This window comes from Rattus rattus, chromosome 4, assembly GCF_011064425.1.
Source record: "Rattus rattus isolate New Zealand chromosome 4, Rrattus_CSIRO_v1, whole genome shotgun sequence".
NCBI lineage: Eukaryota > Metazoa > Chordata > Mammalia > Rodentia > Muridae > Rattus > Rattus rattus.
In genome coordinates, this window is record NC_046157.1 from 16,638,623 (window position 1) to 16,655,348 (window position 16,726).

Sequence of the window (16,726 nt, forward strand, 5' to 3'; positions counted from 1 at the left end):
TATCCACATTTTAAAGCCTGATGTTCTACCTAGGATAAACACAATTTTTATTCCTTTTCAGTCTTATGAAAATATTAAAGTATTAGTAAATGATGGGAGTAGACGTAAAGCATGATTTTATGTTTCTGCTGATTTTCAAATCCATTTACAGAAGACTTTAAGAAGAAATCCAAAGAAAAGGGAGTATCTCACTATAAAAGAATGCATTTATATAAAAAAATCTAAGGTTTTAAAGATAGTTTAGATTTTATGTGCATGAGTGTTTTGCTTGCTGAAATGTGTGTGTACCACATGAGTACCAGGCAAGAAGAATGCGTCCGATGCCCTGGAACTGGAGTCCCAGATGGCTGAGCCGCCGTGTGGGTGCTGGGGCACCTCAGTGGCGATCTCCGTGCTCCTCACACCGGCCCCTCTCTGGTCTCTGTAAACTTAAGGTTTTAAAACAAAGACAACTAAAGTAATTTTCTGTGGGATGGAAGGATCACTTCTAATTGTTATTCTTTTCCCTCTGGGCTTTAATTTACCGTCGTGATGAGAATCTGAACAAATGTATTCCAACAGGTCTTGGGTTCAGCATTGCTGGAGGTGTTGGAAACCAGCACATTCCTGGGGATAACAGCATCTATGTAACCAAAATAATTGAAGGAGGTGCAGCACACAAGGACGGCAAACTTCAGATTGGAGACAAGCTTCTAGCAGTGAGTATAAGTTCTGTCCTGAAAGCCATTCTGAAACCAGTGAAGTCTGAGTGAGTGGATTCTAGCCAGCTCTCGTCAAACTGCAGTGATTCTTGGTCTTACTACCGTTTCCTCTAACAGCCCTACACTTATCTTGATTCTTCCTCTCCATCTTCCTCTGTCTCCTCTCCTAACTCCCTTCCTATCGCTCTTTCCTGGTTAAAGAAATGCACAGACTTGTTATTGTTAAATCACAGTCTTAGTTTACAGTGCAGTGTGTGGTCATGTGTGACCCTCTTTTGTTTTAACTGAGCTATCTATAACATAAGGAAAACCAGTGAAGTCATTGCTCAAAACAAGAACACCAAGACTTTTGTGTTGTTTCTCTTTCTCTTTTCATCTCATGTTGTTTAAACAGGGTCTGGAGGGATGCTCAGTGGCTGCGAATGCTTATTGATCCTTCTTACAGGACCCACACACACATGCACAGTATATATAAAATAATAATAAAAATGTTTAATCACATGCATAAGTATAAATATCTTATTTGGAAACTTTTTCTGAGGCTGCTGGACTATAGTTTTTTGACAGATACTTTTTTCACTCAATATGGTGGTACTGTGATGGATCCATATTCCTAGGGTTGAAACCCATTCATGAAAGATTTAAGTTGGTGCCTGTATCACCGTTTATTTAGTGTTCAAGTAAGTAGGCCTTACTTAGTCCTCAGTAGGAAAATAAAATCTGAGGAAAAGTTAAGGTGCTGGTGAAGGTCCTATGAAGGGAAGAGAATGCTAGACATGTGTCTTAGGGTTTCTGTTGCTGCAGTGAAACACCATGACCCAAAAGCAAGTTGGGGACCAAAGGGTTAATTCAGCTTAGGATTCTACATGCTGTTTATCACCAAAGGAACACAAGGCAGGAACCAGGAGGCAGAAGCTGATGCAGAGGCCATAGAGGAGTGCTGCTTACTGACTTGTTCAGCCTGCTCTCTTATAGAACCCAGGACCACCAGCCCAGGGATGTCACAATGGGCTGGACCCTCCCACATTGATCACTAATTGAGAAAATGCCTTACAGCTGGATCTTAGGAAGGTGTTTTTCTCAATTGATGCTCTCTGCTCTCTGTTGACTCTATCTAGCTTATGCCAACTTGACATAAAACTAGCCAATCCAACATGTCAGATATGTTAACACGTTCACAAATATGGGCTCCATCATCTGTGCCCCGTCCTAAACAGAATAGGCTAAGCACACTGGTAATGATAGGAGACAGAAGGACAGCAGTAATGGCCAGAGCACTGTGCTTGACCATCAAGGCCTAGTGGCAAAGGCTCAGAGACATTTGTAAAGACATAAAATAGTGCAGTATAGTAAGTAGTAATTATGACATTTCCACTTGGGAAGTGTGCTATAAATAGTTATGGTACGAAGAATTGCTGTGTGCTCTGTTGTACAAAGGTTTTATTGACCACTTAAGCATTGGTCTTATGGGCTCATTGGGTATTCTCTTGGTAACATTACTAAGACTACTACCCTATTGTTTTCTAGATACTTGTAAAACTTTTTTCTCCCAACATTAGCAACTTGGCAATGGGAACAGTGTCTTTACTCTCGCCTCTTGTCTTATAGCATAATTGCCAGTCTTTCCCTAAGCTACAAGTGATAGTTTCACCAGAAATACCCACCAGCCAGCATAAACAGCCTTCCATTAGATTTCTCACTTTCCTATGTATTCTTTATTCTCTATGTGTGGGAGTGCAGGTACCTGTGTACCACTACTGTGTGGAGGGCTGAGGACAGCTTCCAAAGTTTGTCTTCACCTTCTTGAGGCAGGGTCTGTCTGAGTTTCTGCTGCTGTGCTGCGTGCACTCCAGGCTGGCTGGCAGGTGTCCCACTGAGTCTCCCGTTTCGGCCGCCAGCTTTAGGAATGCTGGGATTGCAGATGTGTATCACCACATCGGAGTGGTTTCTTGTTTGTTTTTGAGTCTAGGGATCTAACTCAGGTTGTCGAGGTTGTGTAACTAGTCTTTTACCCACAGAGTCATCTCTCCAGCCCTCAATTTTATTTTTTAATCTTACATATACAATGCTTTATTGTTTGTCCAGAACCAGCATTGTTAGCAGGAAACCAACAACCTGTGTTGATTTTTTTCAAAAGCAACAAGACTTTTAATCCTGTCTCAAAAAAAGTTAATAAAGCCTTTATTCTTACAACTATGCGAAATTCGCCAACTCGAAGCTTCATTTTACTGACTTTAACCTGGCACTTCACAGACCTCATCATTCCTCACTTTTCTCTTTGCCTTGGTGTTGGTCTTCGTGTCACTGTCACTAGTTCTCTCTCCTTTCTCATTACTCTCTCTAGCTTCTAGTCATGAAGGTGATTTAGATTGGCCTTGTGCATCCTGTTACGTTAGCACATACTCACAAATTCCTTGTTTAAACTGCAAAAAAAGACTCTTTGATAAATGTCAGGTAATTTTTGCCCAAGTCTAAAACTCTGAGATCTTCTTTCCTTGTGTATCTATCAGAGTAATTTGTCAGCTCTTATGTTACAGATCTAAGACTAAATAAGTAACATAACCCACAAACCAATAGTCATGGCATTTGTGCTGATTTCAACACACAGGATAGTGCTTGACAGAAGTAGTTTACTTTTAGTTTGTGTTTTAACACTGTTTCTCCTTAAAAGAATTAAATTCTGCAATACCGCATCCCTAGATGTCTTAATTTAGTCTTAATTAGAGAGAGAAAGTGGAGGCTGGGGAAGGAAGCTAGAATCAAAATTGTCTATTTCATGAGAATCTGTAAAAACAATTTCCATGTCCATGTATCATAGACAGTAAAGATGTATTATCTTATTTCCCGCACGTCTTGGTTTTCCATGAATCACTCTCTCATATCCCATATCATTTGGGTAATTGTTTCCTTCTAAAAACCAAAAGGCATGTAGAAGCATCTTCAAATACTATCTCTTGTTATTTCCTTGTAGGTGAACAGTGTCTGTTTAGAAGAAGTTACTCATGAAGAAGCAGTGACTGCCTTAAAGAATACATCTGATTTTGTTTATTTGAAAGTGGCAAAACCAACAAGTATGTATATAAATGATGGCTATGCACCACCCGACATCACTAATTGTAAGTGTGTTGTTAGCTTAAGGTTGCTTACATGTGTTTTATTTTCACAAATATGCTCTGTATAATGTTATCAGTATACAGTGTATTAAAAAAAGATTAAACATCATAAAAATACTCTACACATATAGACCCAGTGTTGGGGAGATGGAGACATGAGGACCAGCACTACAGACATAACTTCAGGCCAGTCTGTGGTACAGACTGTCTGCAAGGAGAGAGCTGGCTGAGAGGATGGCTCAGCAGTTGGAGAGCGCACTGCTACTCCAGAGGCGCCAACTTTTGTAAGCTCACCCTCAGGTGGCTCACAGTCACCGGAACTCTAGCTGCAGTGATTCACTGCCCGCGTCTGTGTTCCTCAGGCCCTTGCATCCATGCACACAGCACACAGCACACAAATTCAAAATAAATTCTTTTTAAAACATAAATATTCTAAGAGAACCACAAATTTAATCTGAATTTTTTATTCTGTTAAGTCATAATCATCATAAAAAAATAGTTTTCACCTTGATTCTCAAGCTTTTCTGTAAATAACAATTAACTAAAGGTATTTTTGAGATAATGGAGGCTCATGCTATATGCTTGAGCACAAAAATAAACAAGTAGTTTATTCTGTGTGTGAAGGAACTAAGTCTGATGCTTCTGGTGGGCTTATTGACTAGGCTTTGACTTTATGCTTCTTTTTAACAAAGAAAACATATCACTGCTTGAAATTCTTGCATGACCTTGGTTTTGTGCATAAACTTTACATAAGGACTTCATATATATTTACTTGAATTTAAAGAATCTAGCTTATCAATTGTAGCATCAGTCCCAATTTGAATAATGCCTCTTTAGGACAGCCATGTGCACATTTGGGACAGCTTTTCACAAATTGATAGTTGATGTCCTAATTTTTATGAGATATACATTACAAATATCCAGGTTATTACCTAGGAAAGCATTAAACAAAAAATATTTGTATGAAATTAATTCCTTTTTGATAATGGCCTGGCATCTTTTAAGTGGAAGCGCTAGCCCTGAAGAGCAGTGAGTAATAATGATGTCTGTTGTACAGGATTGATGGACGCTTCGCTGTTTGTTCTTGGTTCTGTGAACTAATAGGACATGATAAGAAAATTGTAGTTCACCTTGGCTAGCTCAACTTTATATTTCATTACTATTCCCCATCTTAGGCAATTGCAATTATACATTTTGGATATACTTATAAGTTATATTTATTTAGTAGTGAAACACATGAATTCATTTTGTGGGTTTTTTAAGCATTTGTATTTATTTTTCATAGTTTTTGCCGCCTCAAGACCGTTCCAGACCTTGCATTCAACTGCTTCTTCCTTGTATGAGTCTTGAGGTCTCCGTGCAGACCTGGTGGCTTTCTTCATGAATACTGTACTATCTTCCTTGCCACTTTGCTTCACATCGCTGTTCTTAGAGGTTAAGGAAAGCGCTCTAGCTCATGTAAACCATGGCTCTCTGCTGTCTTGATGTCTTGCTTTCTCTCCTGCCCTCTCCTTCAGCTTGAGTACCTAAGCACTTCCCACACAGACCTTTTCAGTCATCGGCAATCCCTTCAGTGCCCACAGCAGTTTTAAGTCATTCACAACCATTAGTTCAGTCACTACTTTTCTGTGCATTGAACCTCATTTGACCTTCAGGCAGACTTCATTTCTTTGCATCCTTATAGCTTGGTTTTCCTAATGGGTTTTTCATCTCAGGTCCTGTGGTTTGTTAATGATACTTTTTTGTACTTCCAGTTCTTTATCCTTCCTTCCCAATAGCTGCCTTCTTCATTCTCGTTCCTTCAATGCAGAACGTAGCTGGAGATTTGAAAGTACAGTGATAAGGAAGTTCTCTTCTGGGAGATTAAGTAAACTAAGGCGAGGAAAGAATCCTCAGTGAGAGAATGAGTAGGAAAAAGTACCAGGCAAGCCTGAGGCTCCCTTGGCCAGGAGTGAAGAAATAGCATTAAATCTGCTTGTTCTTAGAGAGATCATGTCTATGTGTAGTATTTGTTACTTCGTCATATGTAAATATTTTAGAACTGCTCCTTGTTCTTAAATGTCTGTATCTATCTGTAGTCTGTTGCTGTTGCGTACTGTAAATGTGTGTGAGGTCCGTGTAGTTGTCAGTTTGGTGATTTGATTTCTGTTGATGTAGTGCTCTGTAGTATTCTGTTACATGCGTGTACAGCGCATTTTCTCTCACAGCCGGGTCATTTGCAATTGGGATGTGTAAGGAATATAGCTGCTGTGGATGCTTTTGCGCCTGCCTGTTTTCTTGTGGTTTTTGTCTTTGCCCTCATTTTATCCCATTTTCATCATTTATTTATTTGTTTCAGACAAAATTATGCCATGTAGCCCAGGCTGACCTCAAATTCATGCTCCTCCTGCCTTGGCCTTCTCGGTTCTCATTATGTACATGTGCCACCATGCTCAGTTTATACATTTCTCTTGAATTTACGCACCCCATTTCTCTTAAGGTTGACATTTCTGTGTTACAGAGCTGGGGGGGTGTGTGTGTGTGTGTGTGTGTGTGTGTGTGTGTGTGTGTGTGTGTGTGTGTGTGTGTGTGTGGTCTTGATAGTGCTAAACAGTTTACAAAGAATTTGATGAAATCAGGTGAGTTTAGGGTGGTATGGCCATAACCAGTTAGCAAAGGAAGGACTTGAAACACTTTGTAGTCTGGTTTTTTTGCATCTTGAACCCTTGAAATCACCACTCTTTAATTACGGATATTAATACCTATGGATTGCATTATTAGGTAATTATTTTCACCCTATTCTTTATTCATTATTTTTCCTGGTGATAAGAAAAGGCTAAAGATTTATATATTATCTAAGGAGAAACCAGAGAGTATTTTCTAGGTAATTAATTATGTTCAGTACCCTTTGTGATTATTGCTTTTATGCCACGAAATTAAGTTTTACATTTTTATGTTTGGGCGCCTACATATGTGCATGTAAGGTTTATGTGTGAGGCTAGAAGTCAATGACAGGTGTCTGTCACTCTTGCACCCTGCCTTTTGAAGGTTCTCATTGAGTCTGGAACTCATGTTTGTCTAGGCTGGCAGGTCACTGAACTCCAGGGACTCATTGGTCACTCGCTCCAAAAAGCTTTGGTTGCAGACACGCACAGTGCTTCCCTTATGTGTGTGGTGGGGATCCAACTTCAGATCCTCAGGTCCTCAGACCTGTATGGCCAGCACTTTATTGACTGAGCCATCTCCTCAACCCTGCATTTTTCGGTTGGTATGGTTTTTTGTTTAGTAGTTTGAAGTCGGTAGTATGAATTCAATAAATTACAACTGTTTTCACTGAGTTTCTGTTTTATACTTTCCCTGTCAGTAGTTTTTATTGAATTAAATTTTAAATTTTAATTAATTGAACAATTATTTTTGAACCTTCATTATTTTACTTAACAGAAGAGACAACTGAGTTATTTCTAGAGTTTATGGTATATTTGGTATAAAAATAAGGACTTGGTCAAAATGTCTACTGAAAATACAAAGTATAGGATCAAAAACACAGAAAAAATTATATTTTGATCAACCTAAACAACACTCGTGATGGCCTTCAGCTGTGCATAATGGGAACAACCAGATGCAGTAGCTACAAAGCCAGTGAGGCCAGGCTGAGTGCCCTACGTGATAATCTGTCACTGATCTCATTTTCCAGGATAACTGGTGGCTGCAAACAAAATTTCACTGATTTCATGAGAACAGGCTTAGTCTCTTGAGGATAACTAGACAAAGTGAGATGCTAAATTACCTAATAGTTGCCTGCAAGAGCACCAACTTTGCAGGTGTGCTTTAAGCGTAGGCCTGTTCTGACTGAAGAGACAGAGTAGTCTCTGGAGCCCAGACCATAAAGCTTATCTCTTCATTCTTTACATCCACAACTTAGCAGCATCCAGGGTGTTCAGTTCTTGTCCCAGGAAAATGAAGAGGAAATGACTTTTCTGCTTTTATTTCAAGCCTCAAACCCTGCATGTGAGCTCATCACATAGACCTCTGATTTCATAGCTTTCTTTGGGATGGAATACCAAACTCATGAAATCTGGATGGCCCTTCAAAACCTTACATTCTTTTTTATCTTGAAGATCTCAATAGATAGACTGATTTTCACACCAGCATCTAAAGTATAGAGTTTGATTACTGGAGGCAAGACATTAAGTTTTGGACACCAAGCTGCGTCATTAAGTGTTCAGTGTTTTATGCTGAATTTCTTCAATTCTATTTTCCCTTCCTGGAACATTGCATGCTGATGACAATATACTAATGCCTCCATGCACGGCTAGAGTTCCTGTCTCCGTCCACCATGCTACAAGCCGCAGTACAGGCAGTATTTCTATAGCATCTGTGCATCTTGCACATCAAACTCGAGCCCTCGTAAGCATCAAAAAGCCTTCTATTGGCTGCCATGAAAGGAAGGCAGGGAGGCAGCCTGAGCACAGCTCTCCTCGCCTGTGCCAGCTGCTGCTCACGCCATCTCTAAAACATTTTTATGTGACTCATTATTTCAAAACTCATTGAAATCCTACAGTCCTATGAAGGGACTTTAGAAACTTTACAATTTTATCTGTAACCTCTAAGCCTTAAGTGTTTTGATCTAATTTTTATATGTAACTTTTTTTTCAAACATATATCCCAGGACCCAACACCATTTCTTAAACAGATTATGATTTTTAGCACTGTATTATGTTGGTGAGTTTGTTTTTGTTTTCTGAGACAAGAGAATTCTCTGTGTAGCCTTAGTGGTCCTGAAACTCACTCTATAGACCAGGGTGACTTCAAACTCCCAGAGTATACCTGTGTCTGCCTCCCAAGTGCTGGGTATGTGTTACCACTACCCAGCCGCGCATGTGTGTGTGTGTGTGTGTGTGTGTGTGTGTGTGTGTGTGAGATTTTATTATATACTAGGAGAATATATGTATGGTTCTAGTTCTAACTATTGTCATATTTACCAATCTTTGTGGCAACAGCACATTATCTATGTTGACATAACTTTATAATACATGTTGATTTCTGTTTATATTCTGTTTCAACTTTGTTATTTTTCAAGATTATATTGAGTCTTCTTTGAAGTTCCTTGATGGTTTTTAGAATAAAAATAAATCTTAGAGCTGTGGAGATGGCTCAGTGCAAAAGTGTTTGTTACAAAAGCATACGGTACTAAATCCAACTATGAGCGCCATGTCAGAGCCAGCTCAGCAGCAGTGTCTGCAGTCTCAGTGCTGGGGAAGCCAAAACAGGAGGGCTAGCCAGTCACCATGCTGGCCACCTCTAGGTTCAGTGAGGTGTGGTGAAGTGGAGGAAGACTCAGTATCAGTCTCCTAGCCTCTATATGCACACACAATCACACAGTCATGCCCACATATGCAGGTTTAAAACATGTGCATGCGGGGTTGGGGATTTAGCTCAGTGGTAGAGCGCTTGCCTAGGAAGCGCAAGGCCCTGGGTTCGGTCCCCAGCTCCGAAAAAAAAGAACCCAAAAAAAAAAAAAAAATATGCATGCACCACACAAAGATAAAAAAAAAAGCTAAGCTTGATAATCTTGCTCCTGTGATCTCAGCACTTAGGAGGTTGAGATAGGAAGATTTCAAATTCATAGCTAGCCTGGCTGTAGAGTAAGACTGTGGCTGGAATAACCAAGAATGAAGAGAATAGAAAGGTACTGTGCTGTTCTGCAACAGCTGAAAATTGACTTTCACCCAGTCCATAAATGATAGCTTTGTCTTAATTACATAGATACTTTTAAAATTTATCTGCACAGTATTTTGTAGTATAATAGAGATTTTATAATTGTTTTTGTTACATTTAGTCCAAAATACTTGATAACCAATACTTAAGACTATTATAAATGATACTGCTTTTTAAATGCTTCTAGTTTTCACTCACAAAAACATGATTAACTTCTTTATTTTGATTGTATAATCTGTATTGCTAAGCTCATTAAAAGTACCTTAGATTGTCTTGTAAAGGCCGGTTTATTCAACGATGTGATTTGTATATAAAATTCAGGGGTTTTTTTCCTTGTTCTTTTTTTTTTTTTTTTTCGGAGCTGGGGACCGAACCCAGGGCCTTGCGCTTGCTAGGCAAGCGCTCTACCACTGAGCTAAATCCCCAACCCCTTTTTCCTTGTTCTAAAACAGTTGTTTCCTTTGTTTGCTGACTGATAGAACTTCTGGGTCACTGTTAAAAAGAGATGTCAGGAACTAGACAGATGGCTCAGCAGTTAAGAGCACTGACTACTTCTTCAGGGACCCAGGTGCAATTCCCAGCTCACACACAGCCGGCAGCCATCTGTGACTCCAATTCCAGAGGATATGACACCTTCTGGCCTCTAAGGGATCAGGCACATACACTGTGCCCACACATACATGCAGGCAAAGCACCCATACACATAATTAAAGTTTAAAATGAAAAGATGATGCATTTCACTGCCACAGTCTCAACTCTAGGAAAACAGCATATTACCAGGACTTTTGCATATTCACATTGTCAGATTAATAAGCTAATTTTTACTTCTGATTTATGGTTTGTTTTTAAGTTTTAAAACTGCATAAATATTTTATTTACAGACTATTTTTTTTTTCTGTTAACATGATAAACTACATCGATACTGTAATTTATCAATGACTTCATCTGTATATATTTGGAATTTTCGTTGTTGTTGGGAAGATTTTAGTTTAGGATTCAGTTACTTTTAGTAACGGCAAATATGAGAGCATCCATATAGTCATTTGTTACTTCTGCAGAAAAGCGAATTAGATCACATGTGATTTAAGAGGTGATTGTCAAAGATTAGGGGCGAGGGATTTTCTGGAAGAGGGAGTGTGTAAGTGAACAGATGTCAAAGTTAGGAAACAGTTGATTGCTACATAGAAAAAAATTTTGACAAGAATATGGAAGGGAACAAGAAGTGATGGTTATGGAAGTGCACTAATTGAGGAGGCGCAATCAATATTTCTACCTTAGATAAGGCAATCAGAATAGAGATAACTGAAACACAGTCTGCAGGAGTGAAGCTGTGCTTGCTGCTAACGAGCAGGCTCATCATCCTGTCTACAGTTCTGACCCTGAAATGGCCGTGCGCTTCTGCCCTCTCCCTTCCGGTGCAGACTCTTTCTGTTCTACTCAGGGGCGAGCCCTAGTGTCTTCTCACTCTCACTTCACGGTCTGCTTCTTCCTGTGCAAACCTGGCAGGTCTTAGGCCATGGGTTTTGATGGTTGATATTTTATAATAAATTGGGTTCCTTTGTTCAGTCATTTCTCTGTGGGATCTTCTTAAACAAGATTTTCAGGTATAAGAGGTAGCAATGTTTTATACAATCAAACTTTGGCTTAATCGATAGGAACATAAATTTTTAGCCCTTGCTGTCAGAGAGACTGACGTAGGTTAAGGATCTACTGCACAACAGAGCAGTTTTCATCTGTCAGGGGAATTTTGGCATTTATTAGAATTTTATGTTCATTTGTTCTGTTGTTACTCTTAGTTGAGATTTTTGTTCCGTACAAACATGAAAAATAAAACCTTTAAGGGTCAAAAATCAATCAACATATATATCACCCAGGAAAGACTTTGGGCTTTAAAACGGAGAACTGTTAGTAGTTAGTGTTTTGATACAAATATAAACGATTTGCTTAGTTAGGAACTAGTTATGACTTATTGCTGCTGGGGTCTGTGCACTACCAGCCCTAGATTGTCCTGCCAGGACACATCAAACACGCTTCCTTTTGTATGTGATAGAGACGCCGCTTCCTTTTTAGTAGAATATGCATTTTCTCCTTTTACTTTACAGTTCATTTTCAGTTGTCCTTTATCAGATCCCTTCATTTCTTCATTTAAAGTTGGCTTCACAGCCACCATAGTTGTTTGAACTAATGACCTCTGCACATGTCTGTGTATTTCCCATGGGCCTCCACCTAAAATGTTTCCTTCCTGGGTATTTGTAAAGTGTGGTCAGGAGCGCTGCAGTTACCTCTGAACTACAGGTTTTCAAGAGAACTGTGTGCATATGATACTGCTATAGGAGTGAAACATAATTTTTACTTTTTAAGTTATTTTCTTTTTACCAGATTTCTACTGTTTGTGGGAATATTAAAAATAGGCACAGATTAGGATGACAGTTATGAAATGATATAAGGCTTTTCTTAAATATTTTTAGACCTCTGGTCTCCATTCATGATAAATTATGAATCTGTGTACTCTCTTTTTCTTTTTCTTTTCTTTTCTTGTTTTAAGTCTCCAAATGACTTCCTAGCAAAATTGACTAGACTGGAGAGATGACTCAGTGGTTAACAGCACTGGCAGCTCAGAAACTGTCCCTCCAGTCCTGGAGGACCTGACCCCTTCTCCTGACCTCCACGGTCAATAGGCCTGCACAAGGTGCACAAACATATATGCAGGCTAACAGCTATACACATAAAAGTAATTATTATTATTAAAATTTTTTTATTATTAGACATCGTATTTTAGTTCTTTCTGTGACAATCTTTGACCTTTCCTGTATTTAATTTTGCAAATCAGCTTACATGAAATTCCTTTGTGGTTGTATTTTCTCGAAAGAGTACAAGTGAAATAAATTAGCTTCATTGATCTGAATGTTAAAACCAGTGTTTACCTGAAAACTGAGCTCGCACATCGATCCTAGATGACAGAATTTATTAAATTCTGTTATGCTAAGCAGCAAAAATGAATTTACCTTGGCTTTAAAGTTCACAGTGTGGTATTAAGTTATGTTGTTCACCTTTGATATTTTTTCTCAATTTATTTTGAAGCTTCTTCTCAGTCTGTTGACAACCATGTTAGCCCGTCTTCATACTTGGGCCAGACTCCAGCGTCACCAGCCAGATACTCACCCATTTCTAAAGCAGTGCTTGGAGATGATGAGATCACTAGGTAAGGAACTTCATCTTCATATAGAGAGCCAGGCCTTTTAGGGCTAATATTAAGTAATTTCTACTCTTTTCTAAAATACTGCTTTTTACCCTCTTGAGGTGAGGTAAGTCATCATGCCAAAATTAGTTTCAGTAGTTTGGTGTGCTAGCGTGCGCCTGTAGTCCCAGCCCTGACAAGGGTGAAGTGGGAAGGTGTGAGCTCAAGGCAAGTCCAGGTTACAGACAGAACCCTGCCAGGAAGAAAAAAGGGGGTGGGGGAACTAGTTTACATAAAGCTAAACTAAAAATTAACACTGGTCCATCCACTAAGCTAACTTTGTATATTGTTTCAATACATGGCATAGAATATTCTAGCAAGCTTTTAGTTTGTGTTTAGAAATCCAGAAATCAGCAAGTGATTTTTTTTTTTTGCTTGATATATATTATTGAAACTCTGACACCAAAAGTTTGCTTTTATCTAACAATAGTAACCACACTAGACTCTGTGTGTAAGGAGTGCTATAGGATTCTGATAAGGTAGAAATATTTTAGCTGTATTTTACATTATTGATAGTAGTAATGAGACACTGTATATAATAAGTTCTTTGTAACTTTTACAAGTATTTTATATTAACTGTAGCATTTAGTGTTACATGTGTCCTCAGTGATATCTGTTATATTTTTATTACTTTCATTATTGTTGGCTTTGAACTTTTGTGTTTAACTGTGACTTTTCTTTTCTTTCTTTCTGTTTTTTTTTTTTTCTTTTTTTCGGAGCTGGGGACCGAACCCAGGGCCTTTCGCTTGCTAGGCAAGCGCTCTACCACTGAGCTAAATCCCCAACCCCCAACTCTCCTTTTAGATTGACTTTTTTTTTTTTTTTTTTTTTTTTTTTTAAAAGTGGTTTTTAAACCTTCTTTTTTTTTTTTTTTTTTTGTTTTTTTTTTCCGAGCTGGGGACCTAACCCACGGCCTTGGCGCTTCCAGGCAAGCTCTACCACTGAGCTAAATCCCCAACCCCCGTGACTTTTCTTATTAGGACTATAAACACCAGACTTAGTTCCTAAGCTTTTTCTCTTCACAACCCCTTTCTCAGCAGAAATTTTACATGATTCCCAGATATATGCATCAAACATTTATTGATAAATATTTTTTTCTGTACATACAATTTTTGTCATCTATTAAAGACCTGGGCAAGAAGTCTCAGTGGTTAAAAGTACTGTTTGCTCTTCTGGAAGAACTGGGTTCAATTCCCAGCAAGCACATTACGGCTAACAAGTTCATTTAACTCCAGTTTAAGGGAATCCTCCTCCAGCACTCCGTGCACATGGTACACAGACATACGTGTAGGCAAAGCACATATGAAGTGAAGATAAGTAACTCTTAAAAAAAAATTAAAGATCAGGGCTCCATACTAATCAGATAGATGTATGTGCTTACAATATAAAGAATTTAAGTCTTGGTGCTAGTACATTGACTTAGCAGGTGATGGGAGCTGCCATCAAGCCTGACAACCTGAGTTCAGTTCCTGGAACCAGCATGGTAGGAGAGAGCCAGTTTTTCCTTGACTGCCTTTGTGTATAACTCCCCTCCCCCGCCAACACAGACCATAATTAATGAATAAATGTAATTTTTAAAATTTAACTAAAAATAAATAAATAAATCTTGTTTAAATGTTTGATATTGCAGGCTATAGAGTATTCTCAATATTTTTCAGCATTGGTCAACATTTTGCTTGCTGAGAACACAACTGTCCGTGGAAATGCAGCACATGAGGGAATTGTGCTTAAGGACATCTCAGGAATGGCTGGAAATTCTGTCCTGAGCTCACGCCAGAATTTATTTAATGGCTTGTTGGTTTTTATGAAACTCAAGTTATCAATTCAAATACCAGTTTTTTAATCAAGTAGTTAATACTATACAATCCAAAGATAACACTACTTTGATATTTATTAACTAAAGAAGAATGATTGCAAAATACTGAAATCTTTGTTTCTGTCAGAAAAGCACTGTGATTCTGTAAGAGCAGAACTCTAAGAGCACTGGGTTTCAAGTGCACAGCAGTCTCTAATCTTGGGTGAGATTTTTTAAGCAGTATTTTTAGTAGTATGTATAGCATGTACAGTGCAGGATGCACATGCAGTATATTCAGAAGCAAGACTGCAGTGTTATCCCATGATGCAACGTGGGTCCCAGCTACCAGAAACATGGAAATTCATTACACATTTCATTTTGAATTAACTTTTTAGTTGTTGTGCATTCAAAAGTCTTTTACTTTTACTTTTGCCAAAGTTTTCCTCACCTCCAAGTCATCGCGCCCTCAATGTAGGATTGGGACCTATAGAAGAAGAAACTGGGCTTAGAGATGGAGAGATGGCTCAATGCTGAAAAGGAGTTGCTGCTTTTGTAGAGGATCTAGATTCAGTTCTCAGTACCCATGCGGTGGTTCACAGTCTCCTTTAACTCCATCTAGTTCTAGAGGATCTGATGGCCTCTTCCGACCTCTGTGAGCTCCAAGCACACATGTTGTATATTTACGTGCGTTAGGGCAAGCACTCATACATATAAAATGAAAATACGTCTTTAAAAGGAAAGAAGCAGTGATGTCTCAGTACAGAAGAGTTTATCTCGCCACTGAGTTAGCAGGGTTGGAAAAGAGCAAATGCTCGTTGGTTGGGCTGGTAATGCTTGCTGTTTGTGATCATCCCTCCTCAGCTGCTCTCTAGCTTTACTTGCTAATGGTGCCTATTTCTAGAAGAGGGAAAATGATCTGTGTAGCTTTAATATCTTTACATATTTTATAAATTAAAGGTAAGTTGTAATTGAATTTCATTCCTGCCCCATCCAGGCTCTGTGCATGTCATATCGACAGTATTTGTTGAACATTGAACACAACAGACCTGCCTATTTCCATACTAATGTGAACCCAGGTGGTCCGTTACTAAATAGATTTTAAAATGGTGCCCGTTGTATAATCCCATTTGATAAATATGGTCCTGTGCCCAGATTACAAATCACAAAAATCTTTGCCCAAACATTGTATGTCCTCCATAGTTTGAGCTAAACTCCTTGAGAGGTTGTGTGTCTCACAGTCTCAGCTCCCCTTCAGTACCACAGCATCCGGTTAACAGTTCTAAAATTCAGAGCTGGGCATGAACGACGCAGGCCTTCAATCCCAGCACTTGGGAGGCAGAGGCAGGTGGATCTCTGTGAGTTAGGGGCCAGTCTGGTCTACAGAGTGAGATCTTGTGTCAAATACAAACAAACAAAACAACCACAACAATAAATAAAAAAATTTAAAGGTAGTTTTATTCAAATACTTACATACCATGAATTCTATACATATTAGTTTACAGATGGAGCTGGCAAATGGCTCAGCTGAAAGACTTAAGTTTGACACACACACCCCCAAGCCCACATTTTAAAGTGTGTTCGTAGCACACTTGCAGTCCCAGCATGGGGGAATCAGAAACAGATGAACTGCTAAGGCTGTTAAGCCCAACACCTTCACCCACTGAACTAGTTCAAGCCAGTGAGAAAATCCTGTATACAAAGGTAGACAGCACCTGAGGAGTGACCTGAGACTTTGCTTAGACCTGCACATGTGACTACCCACTATACCACAGCAATAAGTCAGATGTGAGGCTTAATAATTATATTCTGTAGCATATGTTATTAGTTTTTATGTAATAAAATATGTATATATCCTAAAATTTAAATTTTAGTCATGTACACAGTGTATATTTCAGGTACATTGTATTCCGCATGTGCTATTACTACTGGCTATTTCCAAAACCTTTTTCATAGTCACAGAACCCACTCTATTCCTGACTCCTGATAACTTGAGGCTATTTTCAGTCCCATGATTTGCTTCATCTAGATAAGTTATGTAAGTAGAACCATTCGATAAGTCTTTTGTGACTGACATTTCACAGCACAGTGTTTTCAGGGTTCACTCATGAGTTAGCATATATAAAATCTTTGTTCATCTTTCTTAACTGAGTAGTAGTTCTGTGTGTATATCAGAGAGAGAGAG

At 38.8% G+C, this 16,726-nt stretch overlaps 1 protein-coding gene across 1 annotated transcript in view; it reads left to right on the top strand.

The window, feature by feature from the left end:
• The window catches only part of Dlg1 (discs large MAGUK scaffold protein 1), a 188,382-nt gene that overhangs the window by 114,889 nt on the left and 56,767 nt on the right, over positions 1-16,726 (top strand). The window contains 3 exon segments of the mRNA XM_032900076.1: positions 562-698; positions 3,673-3,817; positions 12,593-12,713. Of these exon segments, the coding sequence (XP_032755967.1) occupies positions 562-698; positions 3,673-3,817; positions 12,593-12,713 (403 nt within the window).